The sequence below is a fragment of the Sphaeramia orbicularis genome, chromosome 15, assembly GCF_902148855.1.
Source record: "Sphaeramia orbicularis chromosome 15, fSphaOr1.1, whole genome shotgun sequence".
NCBI lineage: Eukaryota > Metazoa > Chordata > Actinopteri > Kurtiformes > Apogonidae > Sphaeramia > Sphaeramia orbicularis.
Genome location: NC_043971.1, coordinates 51,996,485 through 52,013,654, shown reverse-complemented (window position 1 = coordinate 52,013,654; position 17,170 = coordinate 51,996,485). Strand labels below are relative to the sequence as shown.

Sequence of the window (17,170 nt, the reverse complement as noted above, 5' to 3'; positions counted from 1 at the left end):
TGAGGCAGAATATTCATCAAATTGCACTTTTGTTTTTTTCCCCAAAAAAATAAAGAGAAAAACTTGAATTATTTAGAGTTTATTCTGTTATTTTACTGGTTCTGATCCACTTGAGATCAAACTGGGCTGAATATGGAACCTAAACTAAAATACCCTGGATTCAAAACAAATATTTTAAAACTTTAAACTTGTGAGGAAAAAAAAACTAGGAATCCATGTTTGGTGAATCTACAGGTGAAGAACTGACTGAATGAGTTGTGTGGAATGAAATGACTGGTCTTTTTTTTTTTTTTTTTTTTTACTTTTTGATGTCAGTATCTTCTTCTAAATGTGACAGAGTTGTTCTATTGTTTTAAGAATTTCATTAAAAACAAACTAAATCTCAAAACCTTTCCAGAACATTCAACCATTTTGATTAATTTCATAACTTTTCCAGGTCTAGAGAGCAAGATCTTTCTTATTCCCATTCCTTAACCTCGTGGTGTAAATGCTAACCTTGGCTACGGCGCAGCGTACCGCCATGGACCTATCAGTGAGCAGCGAGCGGGCGTTCTTGTAGATGTCCCTGTGACATGAGGCTGCAGCACCACCAAGTCCACTGAGAACCTTCTGCAGACTGAGGAGGATCTCCCCTCTGCCCTGGGACTAAAACAACAGCAGAGTCAACGTGAAAACAGAAGGAAACCATCCCATATTCCATTAAACGGTAGAACCTCGCAGTACGAGTTTAACTGGTTCCATGACTGAGCAAATCAATTTTCCCTATTGAAATGAATTGATAATTAATCCATTCCAGCCCCCAAAAACAACCAATAAAACAACCCAAAAGCCACCCACAAAACAACCAGCAATCAACCCTAAAACCACGAAAAAACCATCAAAAACAAAACCACCCAAAAACCAGGAAAAAACAACCCTAAAACCACCCAAAAAACAACCCAAAACCTCCCAGAAAACAACACCAAAACATCACAAAAATCACTCAAAAACCTACCTAAAGCAACCCAAAAAACACCAAAAAACAACCCAAAAACCACCCAAACACCCCAAAACAACCCAAAAACTTCCCAAAAAACAACACAAAAAAAATCACTCAAAAGCAACCCTAAAAACTATCCAAAAACAACACAAAAAAATCACCAAAACCCAAAAAACTACCAAAACAATCCAAAACTGCACCAAAAACCACCCTAAAAACACCCAAAAATCAACCTAAAACAACCCAACACCTCCCAAAAATCACACTAAAACAACCTAAAAACAACCTTAAAACAATCCAAAAACCACACTAAAACACCCCATAAACACCCCACAAACAACCCCAAAACACCCCAATAACAACCCAAAAACCACACTAAAACACCCCATAAACACCCCAAAACACCCCAAAAACCACAATAAAACAACCCATAAACACCCCACAAACAACCCCAAAACACCCCAATAACAACCCAAAAACCACACTAAAACACCCCATAAACACCCCAAAACACCCAAAAACCACAATAAACAACCCATAACACCCACAAACAACCCCAAACACCCCAATAACAACCCAAAAACCACACTAAAACACCCCATAAACACTCCACAAACAACCCCAAAAACCACACTAAAACACCCCATAAACACCCCAAAACACCCCAAAAACCACAATAAAACAACCATAAACACCCCACAAACAACCCCAAAACACCCCAATAACAACCCAAAAACCACACTAAAACACCCCATAAACACTCCACAAACAACCCCAAAAACCACACTAAAACACCCCATAAACACCCCAAAACACCCCAAAAACCACAATAAAACAACCCCAAAACACCCCAAAAATCACCCCAAAAACAACCCTAAAACCACCCAAACCACCTACCAGTCTAAAACACTGGAGGTTCTCGGTTCATAAAGTGACTTTGTGGTTCTACGGTGTACTCGGACTGCCAGGTTCTACTGTTGACTGTGACAGGACGTCAGTTTGGTTCCTATAAAGTTGTACCTCTGCACTCTTTAACGCCTTCAAAAGATTATTAATGGTGTCTGGAAAGGAGCTCCCCAACATCCGACCCATCTTCTCATAAAAGGCTCCCACACAGGCCACAGCAGCACTGAAGGAAAACCAGGACATTAAACACATCAGATTAGCACAGCACAGCCATGCAATGATCCCGTTTTAGAGTCTGTTTAACCCTTACAGACCCAAACGTCCACCTGTAACCAGAACCATCTGATCTAAACTGTTTAATTCCTGTTTATCCATTAATCTGATCAATCCATGTCAATAATTGGTGTAAAATACAGTTCTTCATCTTTTCATGGTCATCAGATATGACCATATTTGGACGTTCAGAGGCTCTGTAGTTACCGTGAAAACACAGTTATCTTCTACAGCATTGATTCACCAGTAAAACCCATGGAGTTGGATCAATGACAGTGGATGGTGCATTTATTCATTTTAAACACTGTATGTTTAGAATATGACATAAATAATATATGAGTCAAATATCAGCGTATTTGAAATAAATACAGTTTATTTATCAGAGTTTATAAAACGAACCCAGAAGGACGGCACAAATATTCACACTCAGAAAACTCCTCACATATTTTTTTCACAAATTTTTTCTCATTTCAAAATACATTTTCCTGAAAATAAAAGTAATTACCGACCCAAAAATATAAGTTTGGTATAGATTATTGTCATTTAATTTTTTTTGACCAGATGTTAACCTTCTCCTGACAGATGTGTATTAGTTGAAATGAAGAAATGAAAGCATCCATTAATCCAAGAAACAGGACATAATATCTACTCATGTACTTAATCCCCTTTTAAACATGAGGCAGATTAACATGAGGTTTAATACAGTTGGAAGTGGACGAGCATTAGACGAACGAAAGCATCAGTTAAAGGGCTCACATTCATTTAGTTGCTTATTTTCTGCATGTTATTTATTATTTTGTAAGTTTTCTTATACACTTTTGTTCACTTTGTTAATTTTGTTTATTATTTTCTTTCTTTTTTTTCCTATTTTGTTGCCCTTTTTTTCTGTAAATTATTTCAGTTTTTGGCTTATTTTGCTCATGATACTTATTATTTTGTCGATTTATTATTTTTTTATTCATTTTATTCCTTATTTTGACTGTTTTTGTTAATTTTGTTTAGTTTTTTTTCCACATTATTTATTTTGTGGGTTTTTTCTTCATTTTATCCACTGTCATTGATCCAACTCCATGGGTTTTACTGGTGAATCAATGTTACAATTTTTTATAAATTTTGTTCCTTATTTTCTAAGTTTTCTTATCACTTTTGTTCACTTTGTTAATTTCGTTTATCATTTTCCTTCTTTTTTTCCAGTTTGTTGCCCTTTTTTGTTTTTTTCTGCAAATTATTTCAGTTTGTGGCTTATTTTGCTCATGTTACTTATTATTTTGTCGATTTATCATTCCTTTTTGTTCATTTTATTCATTATTTAGGGTGTATTTCTTAATTTTGTTGCCTATCTTATCCCTTTTTACTTCATTTTAGGACATGTTTTGCTTATTTTTTTCCACATTATTTATTATTTTGTAGGTTTTTTTGTTCATTTTATTCATTATTTTGCCTGTTTGTGGCTGTATTTTAGTACTTTTTTTTTTTGCTTATTTTTTTCCAGTGTTCATTATTTTGTAGGTTTTTTGCTCATTTTATTCAATATTTTGCCTGTTTTGTTCATTTTGTTGCTTATTTTCTCCATGTTATTTATTATTTTGTAAATTTTCTTATTCACTTTTGTTGACTTAGTTAATTTCATTTATTATTTTCCTTCTTTTGTTCCCATTTTCTTGCCCTTTTTTGTTTTTTTCTGCACATTATTTCAGTTTGTGGATTACTTTACTCATGTTACTACTTTGTCAATTTATTATTCATTTTTCTTCATTTTCTTCATTATTTTGGCTGTTTTTGCTCATTTTGCTGCTTATCCTTTTTACTTTCTTTTAGTAAATTTTTTTTGTTTTTTTTTCCACATTATTTATTATTTTGTAGGGGTTTTTTTGTTCATTTTATTCATTATTTTGTATGTTTTTGGCTGTATTTTAGTACATCTTTTGCTTATTTTTTTCCACATTATTTATTATTTTGTAGGTTTTTTTGTTCATTTTATCCACTGTCATTGATCCAACTCCATGGGTTTTGCTGGTGAATCAATGTTACAATTTTTTAGTAATTTTGTTGCTTATTTTCTCTATGTTATTTATCATTTTGTAAGTTTTCCTATTCACTTTTGTTCACTTTTTTAATTTTGTTTATTATTTTCCTTCTTTTTTTCCATTTTCTTGCCCTTTTTTCATTGTTTTCTGCAAATTATTTCAGTTTGTGGCTTATTTTGCTCATGTTACTTATCAATTTGTCGATTTATTATTCATTTTTGTTCATTTTATTCATTATTTTGACTGTTTTTGTTCATTTGTTTAGTTTTTTCCACATTATTTACTATTTTGTAGGTTTTTTGTTCATTTTATCCACTGTCATTGATCCAACTCCATGGGTTTTACTGGTGAATCAATGTTGTACAAGATGACGGTGTTCCCACAGTAACTACGGAGCCTCTGAACATCCAAATGGGTCATAATGTATTAAACATTTACATCAGTAGATGGTTTTGGTTTGGGTCTTTAAGGTTAAATGAGTACTTACAGTTTTGTGGGTAAATATGCAGGAGTGTCATCTTTGCTTTTGATGATGTCATTACATTTATCCAGAGTCTGGAAGACGGTGAAAGTGTCGCCGATGCTGTAAAGCGTGGCTAAGTTCTTGGCCAGTAGTTTTCTGGTTGGAGGTCCTGGAGCGCTGCTGATCAGTCCTGTCAGCTGCTCCACCAGCTTCTTCTGCTTCTCTTTCACATCCACCTGCCCGTCAAATGTCCAACATCCAGTCAGATTCACAATCAGAATACTTTATTCATTCCAGGGGGAAATTACTGTGTTACAGTCACTCCATTCAAGTGGAATAAAAGTAGCAGGAAAGAAATGACTAATAAGACAAAACTATGGCTATACGTTTATACAAAAGCTTTAAATACACACACACACACACACACACACACACACACACACATATATATATATATACACATACACACACACACACATATATATACATATATACACTGGGTGGGGAAGCAAAATTTACAATGAACATTTAGTTGTTTTTTCTCAGCAGGCACTACGTCAATTGTTTTGAAACCAAACATATATTGATGTCATAATCATACCTAACACTATTATCCATACCTTTTCAGAAACTTTTGCCCATATGAGTAATCAGGAAAGCAAACGTCAAAGAGTGTGTGATTTGCTGAATGCACTCGTCACACCAAAGGAGATTTCAAAAATAGTTGGAGTGTCCATAAAGACTGTTTATAATGGAAAGAAGAGAATGACTATGAGCAAAACTATTACCAGAAAGTCTGGAAGATACTATTAAAGAAGAATGGGAGAAGTTGTCACCCAAATATTTGAGGAACACTTGCGCAAGTTTCAGGAAGCGTGTGAAGGCAGTTATTGAGAAAGAAGGAGGACACATAGAATAAAAACATTTTCTATTATGTACATTTTCTTGTGGCAAATAAATTCTCATGACTTTCAATAAAACTATTGGTCATACACTGTCTTTCACATCCCTGCCTCAAGATATTGTAAATTTTGCTTCCCCACCCTGTAATACACACCCACACACATAAAGACACACACACACACCACACACCACACATATTATTATATATTATATATATAGATATATAGATTATATTATGATATATAATGATATATATATATATTTATATAATATATAGATATATATAATATGATACACACACATATATAATATATAATATATATATAGATGATATATATATCTATAGTATATTATATTATATATATAATAGATAAATATATACATACATACAAGAACATACAGACATATACATATAGATACATATATATAGTATATATATATATATATATATATATATATGAGATAGATATACCATACATACAGACATAGACATATATATACATAATATATATGATATATATCGAATATATTATATATATATATATATATATATATATATATACATACATACATATATACATATAATATATACATATATATATATACAATATATATATATATATACATATATATATATATATATATATATATATATATATATATATATATATATATGTATAGACAGAGAGAGAGAGAGAGAGAGAGAGAGAGAGAGAGAGCTCTGAATATATATTTACCAAATATACATATTAAAACACTCTATTAAACACTGTTAGAACACCAATTTATAAAATATGTACCAGACAGATATAATCAATATGATAATTAAAAGACATAAATGAGCAAGTGCAAAAATACTGTTGTGTGTAAATAAATTTGTAGAAGTACTGTTGTATATAAATACACTGTTCAGAAGGATAACGTCTGTCTACTCAGGACACACAGACAGACTGACTCTGACCTTATTCGCTGCCACCAGGACTTTATCCAGGAAGCGAAGCCACTCGAAAATGAAGACGGGCCGCTTTGCTTCTGTGATCTGGGCCAAGGCGTCTTCGTTGAGCAGCAGACTGTGAGCCAGCTCCATGGCCTCCGCCTCCAATCAGATCTCCACTGAAATATCACATTTATGACATTACAGCAGCTTTTATTTTAATCTGTTTTCTGAGCAACCTGACAGTTTCAACAAGAAATAAAAATACTCCCAGTGTCCCAGTATGTCTACATCTGTTCTATGTGAATCAATACCAGGTGAATTTTTGCGGTTGTCAGGTTCTGTCTCTAAGGCTCTGTTCAGACTGCAGCCAAATGTGGTTCAAATCTGATTTTTTTGTCTATATGTGACATGTATCCGATCTGTTAAAGACAGTTTGAACAGCACAAATCTGACCCAGACCACTTTCATATGTGGTCCTAAATCTGACCCAGACCACTTTCATATGTGGTCCTAAATCTGACCCAGACCACTTTCATATGTAGTCCTAAATCTGACCCAGACCACTTTCATAAGTGGTCTTTAATCTGATGCGTATCTGATATTTTCCAATGTGACTTCAGTCTGAATGGCCAGATCGCATTTATCCGACCTAGACATCATTGAAATGCGACAAACATCACAATTCTGTGCCGAGACAAGATGCCTCCATATTTCCTTCTGTAAACACAGTGCATGCCAGCTTGGTCTTATATTATGTCAGGACATCTTTTGTGCATGTGGATCACTTCAGGGTCACATTCAGTTCAGACTCAAAACTGATAGAAGTCACATTTAATGTGGAATATGACCGAGCACAAAAAGAAATCGGAATTCACCCAAAAATCTGAATTGTGCATTAAGACCTGCTGTCTGAACGGAGCCTCAGAGACAAATCTGTAAATATAGAAAAAGTTCATCCTCTGTTTAACCATAAAGACCCACAGATACTTTTGTTTCGGTTCACAAACGAATTTTTCTCTCTTTTTAACCTTTTTTGAGTGATTTATCACCATTTTTCAGTGTAAATCATGTATTTTCCTGTGTTTAATTCACTGATCATATAGATGTTTACGAGTAAAATTGTACATTAAGACCTGCTGTCTAAATGTAGTGTGTGTACCGGTCCTGTGGTCTGGATGCAGATCAATCTCCCAAGAAGTGGGCGGGAATTTCACTGGAGGAAAACTCAACTCATCCAATCACAGTCCATATATGACCTCTATCAGTGATCAATAGGAACTAGCCTGATATCTGGAACCATTTACATGTTCTAAACCATCAACATATGGACCATTAGAGGTATATTAAATAAATTACTGAGACCAACCAAGGCCTCAAAAATGGAAATACTGTTAATAAGACAAAATAATACCTTAGAAAGCACCAAAGATGCTCCTGAATTTGATTTATTATGGTTAATTTTTCAGGTTGTTTTTTTTTTTTCAGTCATCGCCTCACAAGAGTCTAAAAATATGTAAATATTAAAGCTGTAGCTTCTTCTCAGATTCATAGTCTCATCATATTTGGATAAACAGTGAAATATTAGAATATGTATTAACACAGTTAGTGTTAGATAAATGCTCTTTTCAGCCCAATCGACAGAATGAAAATAACCCCAGTGTTGTTATATTGAAAACTACACACACACAACGCAATGATCTGCATGCATATTTAACAATATGTACATTCATTAAAAAAGGAATATTACAAATATATTTAGACACCGAGGTTTTACAAAAGCAAAAATGACCAAAACTGTTCAGATTAAGTCAAAAGTCTGTTTATATTTTTCAGGTTGTGATGCGTTTCTGCATTGTTTTGTAAGTTAGTCAATAAAAACAGGCCTTTTCATCTTTTCTGAATGATCGAAACCATCCCTCTGTTCTTATGCAAATGTTCTAAATGTCATCTTTAATTTTTAGTTTGATGTGATACTATTTGGCTGCAGAATCCTTTATTCGAATGAACCTGATAAGATCCACTGGAGGATTTTAGGTGGAGTTTACAGATTATAGTCATTTATCACAAAGACGGACTCCCAAACACTGAGTGGTAATCCTGAATTAGTTTGTCTTTTTAGTAGAAATCCATTCTTTCGTGCACAAATAATCACAAATTAGCTTCTGTATGTGTCTGATCTACGTTACTAAACCGTCTTATTGGTCATGTCAGACATTTTATACAAACGGAAGCCCCTTCCAGCGTTTGTCACCGATATAGAAACATTTCAATCGGTGTCTACTTGTCATATGAACACCTGAACACTAAAATATTTAAGTTTCTCAGCCGTATTTCGTGTTCGTTGTGTGTTGACAGCTGCCTGCCTCCAGCTGCAGGTTAGCATCCTAGCTAGTTCCTGTTCGAGCTAGCTAAACTCCGGCTCAACAACCTCTCCAAACTGAACATAAACAGTGTGTGGAAATATTTCAGGACGTTTAGCTGTTCTGAAACACATAAACTAAAGCGTACCCGTGAACAGTGGGCGTTTTGTGGGTGAATTTGTGGATCCTACCTGTGTATCGGTGCCGAGGATGAATGACGACGAGTACCAGCGGTGTCGCAGTAAACTTGTCCGATATGAAAGGTGAAAAATAACGTCAAGGAACAACTATAAAATATATTAAGTTATATATCTCATATAAAAAAACAATATTATTTTATTTATCTGAAATTATATCAACGCACTAAAAGGATTTGATTCATGCCATAATTTTGACGCTCGTAACAGGAGCGGAATTAATTACTTGGTGTGTGTATCTACTCGGAATATTTAGTTGACCGTACCAAACATCAGCTAGCAAAACAGTAGCAGAACCGGAGTTTTAACTGAGCTCTTTTCTTCTCTTTTATACGTTTGTTTTTCTTTGTGAGGTCAGAATGTCTGATGAGGAAGAGGACTATATGTCCGATGCGTTTCTCAGTAAAATGTGAGTGTTTTTTTATGTTTAATGTTTGAATTAAAATCGCCCAACTGCTGCGTCTTAAGCTCATTGCTGTGTGTTTGTATTCACTGAAAGTTAAGGCTTTTAAAATTCAGTTAATTAGACCATTTCTTCTCCTAATTAACACAGAGAGAATCATATATGCCTTTATGATAAGAAGGACTGACTATATGATATGAAATGATGTTTCCCTTTTTAAAGAAACGTTTTACTGGGAGCTGTCAAAGTTTAAAGTAGATCTCAATCTTTTCTTTTATCATTACAATGAAAGAGATTCATTTCAGACGATCAGTCATATTTATGCATGAAAATCCGTGAATTAAGAATAAGGTATAACTACACAGTAATGTCAGGAACATCTTTTGTCCACCTGTGTTATTTTTAAATCATATTTGGAACAGAATGGACGAATGTCAGTGAAATATCCCATGGTTTATTTTGGCATTTTTATGAAAAGCAAAGATATTGAATTTAATGTAACACCGAACTGAGCTTTTATAGCATATTTTATAATAAATATGTCAATTCTGTGTAACAGTTTTTGTTTTTATTGTTTTTCACTTCATTGTCTGTTGTTGTTAACACACCTACATGAAGAAGGTTTGATGGTTTACTTGTCGACCTTATGCTTCATTTAACACATTAACTCTATTTTTTTTTCCTTTTCCTCAGACAAGATGTGAAACCCGGCGTCAGTATGGTGAGACGGGTCAAAGAGGCGATGAGGAAGGAGGAGCTGCAAAAGGAGAAGAACCTGAAGAACCGACAGAAAAGCTACAAAGAGCAGGAGAAGGAGAGTCGAGAAGTGGCTTTACAAAACTCCATCAGCAACGAGAACAAGGGCTTCGCACTCCTGCAGAAAATGGGTTACAAAGCAGGTCAAGGCCTCGGGAAACAAGGCAAGGGCTTCGGTTTTACGGATCTGATTGTTTAAAGGGTTTTTATTTTTTGGATTGACTCTGTTTAGTGTCTGTTTCTTCTTCAGGGGCAGGAAGAGTCGATCCAATTCCATTAAATATTAAGACTGGTAGGTTTTATTTTTTCCAGTTTAGAAGTCTGTTCGGTAACAGCCTGAACGTTTGACCTGATGGTTGTGGATGTATTTGAACCAGACAGGGGCGGCATTGGAATGGAGGAGCAGAGGAAAAGAAAAGCTGACGAGGAACTGGAGAATTACAGACAGAAGGTCCGAGCCAAGCAGCAGAACGAGACCAAAACTCTGGAGGATTTTAGGTGGAGTTGACATATGGTTTTAAGAGTGGGCTGGGGTTAAAATGTTCAAAAATACAGGAAAATAAAAATGTTCATCAATTCACATCGATAAATGGCGAAGCAGATTTGTCTAATTTAGGTTAGCTGGGGTGTTAAAGTATTTTTAAGAAACAAAAACTCACCTGTAGTCACTGATTTCATAACTTAATTCCTTATTTGCATCATTGGTTTATTTTGGTTTAATGTTGAAAACACAGTGATCCAACATGTTGATGCATAAAAAGAACAAAAATGAATAGAACATGTACACAATGATAAATAATGTGATAAGAATTAGAAAAAAATTACCAAAATTAAATAATAAAATATTCAACAAAATGAACAAAAACAGCCAAAGCGATCAATAAAATTACCAAAAATAAATAATAAATCTAATAAAATAAGTAACATGAAGAAAATAAGCCATGAACTGAACAAAACGGGGGAAAAAAATATATAGAGGCAAGAAAATGAACAAAGCAAATAAAATAACAAGTAAAATTAAAGCTTCAAGCAGCATTGGGTGGGACCTCGCACTGAACGTTCCGCCTCCCCCGCGATCCGCCTCCCGTGACCGTCCACACCTCAGCTCCACTCACACCTCTCCGTCCCCATACCAGTTCCCATCCTTTAGTGTCCGTCCTCCTTACATCTGTACAGAACACCAGCGACCCTCTGCTGAAACCACCATCACCTTTAAGTTAGACTTTTATTTTGGAAACCCTACTGTGTGTATGTGCATTTGTTTTGTATGTGAGAGAACGAATCAGTTTGAAAAATGAATTGAAATTGTATGAATAATTGAGCATGAAAGTGATGATTTATCACATTTAAGGCTTTTGTTTTGGAAAAACCCTATTGTGTGAGCATGTGTGTCTGTGAGAAAGAGTACTTTTGAATGAAGAAACATTGTACAAACAGTTGAGCGTTTGGTCATAAAAATGAAAAGAAGTTATGTAATAGACATTATGTATTATTCTTAATTGGGGTTTTATTTTGAAAAAATATACTTCGTGTACTTTTGAATGTGTGCAAAATTTCCAATATCCACAATACAATACAGTAAAACCTGTTTTAAAATTAAAATTAAAATTAAAAAAAAAACCCAAAAACTTGGATTGGCTGGGACTTGAACCAGGGTCCTCTTGTTCAATAGGCAGTTACATGAACCACTGCACTATAGACAGACATGTGCATGTATGCACCAGCAAGATTTTTATAGGGACTTTGTCATTGTTAAAAGTCTAAACATACTCTTCAAAAAATCGCCATTATTCCATAACCGTAGGTCGTATCTGAAAAATTCTTTCACTTTTGGATTCTGCAGACTTGTGGGAATTGAATGAGGTATAACTTTTTTGTCAATAGTCTGAAATGAATAAGCAGTAATTGCAGAAACGTAGAGTAACTTTCAAAGGCAGATTGCCAACTTCCTGTTGGAGTTAGCTCATGAGTGTCAGTGTAGGATTTGTCGGCTCAATCAGACCAACATTTTGGCATTTGTTTCATGTTTCTGTGACATTCCTACTGGCCGGTAGGGCAGATTTTGTGTGTTTTTTAGTACAAAGGTGGTGCTACAGAGTCCATTTTGGCACCCAAGGGGTTAATTTTGATATTGAATGAGAGTGTTCACCAGCCATGACATACATGGCAAATTTGGTGAGTTTTGGAGCATGTTAAGGGGGTCAAATGGCAGTCTGAAGTGGAAAAAGTATGAAAATAAACAAATTGCTATAAATCAATAACCGTAGATCCTATCTCAAATTTTTTTGCATGTGAGCGTTGGGCTGAGTCCCCTTAACGCGTAGATATGTCACATGTGGGGAAAAACTCCAAAGTGAAAAATGAGTTCCAAACATGGCAACTTTGCGGGCCTGTAAAAGAAAAACTAAGACAGTTCTGGAAAAAGTACGAGATCACTTTTTTGAGGAGAGTCCACTCTATCTTTTGGTGCTATTTAGAAGTCAATACGACAAAGGGTGTAATCGGAGTTGGTTTTTAAAATTTTATTATGAAAGGCATATTGCAAACTTCCTGTTGGAGATAGCTATAGGTGTCAGCGCGTGATTTGTTGGGCTCAATTAAATGAACGTTTTGGCGTTGGTTTCGTGTGTCTACAACATTCCTACTGGAAGTTTGCAATTTGAGCATTTTATTTTGAAAGGCAAATTCTGAACTTCCTGTTGGAGTTAGGTCATGAGTGTCAGCGCGTGATTTGTCGGGCTCGATAAGAGGAAAATTTTGGCGTTGGTTTCATGTTTCTACAACATTTCTACTGGCCGCTAGGGCTGATTTTGTGTATCTAGGGGGCGCTAGAGACCTCATTTTGGCACCTATGGGGTTAATTTTTACATTTGATCAAATTTTTCGCCAGACCTGACATGTGTGCCAAATTTGGTGAGTTTTTGAGCATGTTTAGGGGGTCAAAATCCAGTTTAAAGCGTCACGGAAAAATAATAATATAAAAACGAACAAATAACAATAGGGCCTTGCTTGCAGGCAAGGCCTCTCACTGTGTGAGAGGGCCTTACCTTTCGGCTCGGTCCCTAATGAACAAAACAAATAAAATAAGTCAAATGAAACAAAATGAACAAAATAAGATTGTAGAAGTTTGTTTTTATATTCACTTAATGATATATTTGACTGAAAAAGTCTCTATTTTTGATCTAATAACCTTTGAATTTACTCTGAGCTTTAATGAACATGATCAGTGGATTAAATATAGAAAATACAGGATTTACGCTGAAAAAATGCAAAACACAGCAAATAATATTAGAATAAACGATGATAACTCACTTAATAAAGGTTAAATGTAGAGATAATCCCATGTGTGCCTCAGAAGTAGGTGTGGGTGTTTAAGGGGGACATGCTGATGTTCATGTCTGTCCTTCATCTCCAGATCCAGAGTGAGGACGGAAAGAGAAGAGCGTAAGATCGAAGCAGATCTCAGAAGGAGTCAGCGGTCGTGTGAACAGCTGGACAGTCAGAAGGTCAGAGGTCAAAGGTCACACATCTGAACATGAACCTTGGGTTGTTCTAAACAAACAGAACATTCTGGTGTCATTTCAGGGAATCACAACCCCCAGAGAAGACTGGTACTGGCCCAAAGGAGGCGCTGAAGAGGAGGAGGAGAAGGAGGAGGAGGAGGAGGAGGATGAAGAGGAGGTGGAGCTAACGGTCAGTACGGAGCAGCATCGTCTGCATCAAACTCAGAACATCTGCTTTTTATACTTAGTCCTTCATCATCAACAATAAGAACAATCGAATAGAACCATAGAATAATAGAATAGAACAATATTCTACAGGGGTTGGACAAAATAATGGAAACACCTTCACCTCAAGATGATAATGCCCCAATCCATACAGCTAGAATTGTTAAAGAATGGCATGAGGAACATTCTAATGAAGTTGAGCATCTCGTATGGCCGGCACAGTCCCCAGACCTCAACATTATTGAGCATTTATGGTCAGTTTTAGAGATTCAAGTAAGACGTCGATTTCCACCGCCATCGTCTCTAAAAGAGTTGGAGGGTATTCTAACTGAAGAATGGCTTCAAATTCCTTTGGAAACAATTCACAAGTTGTATGAATCAATACCTCAAAGAATTGAGGCTGTAATTGCCGCAAAAGGCGGACCTACACCATATTAAATTATATTTTGTTGATTTTTTAAGGTGTTTCCATTATTTTGTCCAACCCCTGTATATGATAGAACAATATAATGTAATAGAACAATAGAACAATATAATAGAACAATATGACAACTGAATAGACAAATAATGATATAATAGAACAATAATGATATAATAATATTCAGACCATTGCATAAATGAAGGTCCATGAGGGTTCATGAGGGTCCATGAGGGTTCATTAGGGTACATGAGGGTTCATGAGGGTCCATGAGGGTTCATTAGGGTTCATTAGGGTACATGAGGGTTCATGAGGGTACATTAGGGTACATGAGGGTTCATGAGGGTACGGTTCCTGTTCATGTGTTCATAGTTTTGTGCTGGTCTCCTTCTGTACCTCCATCAGTGTTTCGTCTTTTGCTCATATCCATAATCTATAATCCGTTGACTTCCTCGTTAATGTTTCGCTGTAGATGTGTTTCTCCTTCTGACAGAGGATCCGTCTGACCCTATAGAGGATCTTCAGACCTGGTCCATGTGACTGGAACCAGAGGTCGGGGTCAGACCTGTTGTAAATCCATCCAATGAAACCTAGACTGGGTCCAAAGTCCAGAACAGACACTGACACTAGAACAGCATCAGACCATAATGTTTTCCACTGCTGCTTCTCCTTTTTCTTCTTCTTCTTCTTCTCCTCCTCTTCCTCCACCTCCTTCTTCTATGTTGCGACCCCTCAAAAACATAGCACATCTGTAGGGTTTTACCCCAATTAATTAAATTCCTAAAAAAACCTAATAATAGTCAACTATAAAATGTATAATATATACATGTCTTCCTCTACATATTCACTAAAACAAAGAAACATTTGTATTTGTCATTATTTATAGGTTATTCTGTTATTATTTTATTGGTCTGAAAGTGGAACCTGAACTAATCTGATTTTAACACATTTTATTGTTAATATCTTCATTTTTTTCATTTTATATTTTCATCCCGTGGACCTGATTGGACCCTTTAACGGCCGGTTTTGACCCACGGGCCGTATGTTTGACCCTCCTGCTTTTTGTGACTGAACCTCAGTTTCACATTGACTTAATGTGATTTTTGTGTTTGTGTTTCAGTCGTTTGACAAACTCCAGATTCTGACGTCATATTTAAGAGGCGTCCATTTCTACTGTTTATGGTGCGGGACGACATACAACGGTGAGCGCAGACACAATGCTCCAAGTTTGATCTGGTTTTATTGTTTACGCTGATGTTTATTTCCCTGGTTTTACAGATGAAGACGACCTAAAGTCAAACTGTCCCGGAGACACGGCAGCAGATCATGAATGAACGTGAATATGACAGATCGGATACAGGAAGAAGAAGCAAAACATCGCAGTTTATGGTCGACAGTTTTTACATATTTCATTAAAACGGAATAATTCTGTAAAAAGTGTATTTAGGACATGTTTTATTCTTTATTTTGTGAAATGTTTGAGTCATGAAGTCATATGTTTCCATTTCCTCATGTATTTCATGTTTTATTTGAGCAACTTTTTTGGGTTTTATTGAATAAATAAAAGTGAATATGTGTCCATATATAGTTTTTAAATTATTATACATGTGTTTTCAATATTCTCACTGGACTCATTTAATAGTTCTGATTCTGTTGGATATTTTTTAACTGATGACAATAGAAAACATTCAAGTTCATGCCTATATCAAATACAATGAAATGTCAGTGTCATGGTCAGTGATAGAGGCAAATTAATTTTTTTTTTACTTTAATGTTCTTGTGCTGTGGAAATAACTGTTACAGATATTTTTTCAAAATCAAGCTCTTTGGTCATTTTCATGAGACAAATGAAGATCAGGAAAGAGTAAAATATTTGCTTCTCAGATGCATTAGTGTAAGGGAAGTAGGGAAGAATAAAGCTGCAGAAAATACTGGAAATATTCCAGATAAGTACAAATATTCAGAAAAAAACTGCATTTACCCTAAAAATAGATCTTATGACAAAACTTGGACCTGGTTGTCAATCAAAATATTAAAGAAACAACTATAAAACTATAGAAATGACCCCCAAAAAAAGCCGATTCAGAGTCACATGACAAGGAAAATACTGAAAAATACTGGGAAAATTAAAATAAAGAAATTGTACATGAACAATCAAACATGTAGATGCTGGTGTAATTGAAGTGGGCATTATCGCTACATTACAAAAATGCACATCTCTTTTTAGTTTTTTGTTTGTTTTTTTTCTTCTTTTAGTTTAAATTACTATTATTTTTTTATATAATAGTTTTTTTAAAATATATTTTATTCAGTCACTTCCATGTGATATCACCTATTAACTCTAAATGTTTGCCAAACGTTATTAAAACACGTGATAAATAAAACAAACCTATATTATTAGATTTCAGAGCTTCTTTTGATTTGTATCAATATTTTTTGAGTAAAAGTCAGTATTATTTCCAGCGAATTCCTTTGTATGTGACGATAGTAACTGGTGTGAAAAGGTTTTTGTTAAATTTACAATATTAATTAAACATATTGCGTCTTTACTTACGCTCGAAAGCTTGAGAAACGTGCAGCTGTAAACAACTACGTTTCCCATGAGCATTAGCTGTTGCTGCGGGCGGGAAGGCTTCCCGGAAGTTGTAGTTATTTGATACAAAGTAATAAAAACAAGTATTTTTTTTCTTGTATTCACATTCTCTCATTGTCTATCACATTTTATTCACTATATTATATTTATGTTTGATTTTAATGACTATTTAATCGACTAATTGTAATAAATTTTGACATTTGTTATAAATAAAGTTTTGTAGTTTT

At 35.0% G+C, this 17,170-nt stretch overlaps 2 protein-coding genes across 4 annotated transcripts in view; one reads left to right on the top strand and one right to left on the bottom strand.

Annotated features, from left to right (window-relative positions):
- The window catches only part of heatr5b (HEAT repeat containing 5B), a 64,923-nt gene extending 55,828 nt beyond the window's left edge, over nucleotides 1–9,095 (bottom strand). For 2 of the 3 annotated variants that reach the window (XM_030155937.1, XM_030155939.1), the window contains exons 1-5: nucleotides 9,040–9,095; nucleotides 6,513–6,664; nucleotides 4,673–4,884; nucleotides 2,000–2,108; nucleotides 496–645 (exon numbers count right to left, since the gene is read on the bottom strand). In XM_030155937.1, coding sequence (XP_030011797.1) covers nucleotides 496–645; nucleotides 2,000–2,108; nucleotides 4,673–4,884; nucleotides 6,513–6,638 — 597 coding nt within the window. In that variant the 5' untranslated portion in view covers nucleotides 6,639–6,664; nucleotides 9,040–9,095. The remainder of the gene's footprint in view (nucleotides 1–495; nucleotides 646–1,999; nucleotides 2,109–4,672; nucleotides 4,885–6,512; nucleotides 6,665–9,039) is intronic. The other variant, XM_030155938.1, reaches the window with a different exon arrangement.
- A 214-nt stretch (nucleotides 9,096–9,309) lies between these two features.
- Nucleotides 9,310–15,933, top strand: gpatch11 (G patch domain containing 11). The gene is made up of 8 exons (XM_030155186.1): nucleotides 9,310–9,454; nucleotides 10,142–10,368; nucleotides 10,455–10,496; nucleotides 10,582–10,702; nucleotides 13,620–13,710; nucleotides 13,790–13,897; nucleotides 15,471–15,552; nucleotides 15,629–15,933. Exons 1-8 carry the CDS (start codon nucleotides 9,405–9,407, stop codon nucleotides 15,682–15,684), a joined length of 777 nt encoding a protein of 258 aa, XP_030011046.1. The 5' UTR covers nucleotides 9,310–9,404; the 3' UTR covers nucleotides 15,685–15,933.
- The last annotated feature ends 1,237 nt before the right edge of the window (nucleotides 15,934–17,170 follow it).

Coding starts and splice junctions, on each gene's coding strand:
- gpatch11 (XM_030155186.1), top strand. CDS start 9,405: ATGTCTGATGAGGAAGAGGACTATATGTCCGATGCGTTTCTCAGTAAA. Junction 9,455..10,141: donor GATGCGTTTCTCAGTAAAAT/GTGAGTGTTTTT, acceptor CCTTTTCCTCAG/ACAAGATGTGAAACCCGGCG. Junction 13,711..13,789: donor AACAGCTGGACAGTCAGAAG/GTCAGAGGTCAA, acceptor GTGTCATTTCAG/GGAATCACAACCCCCAGAGA.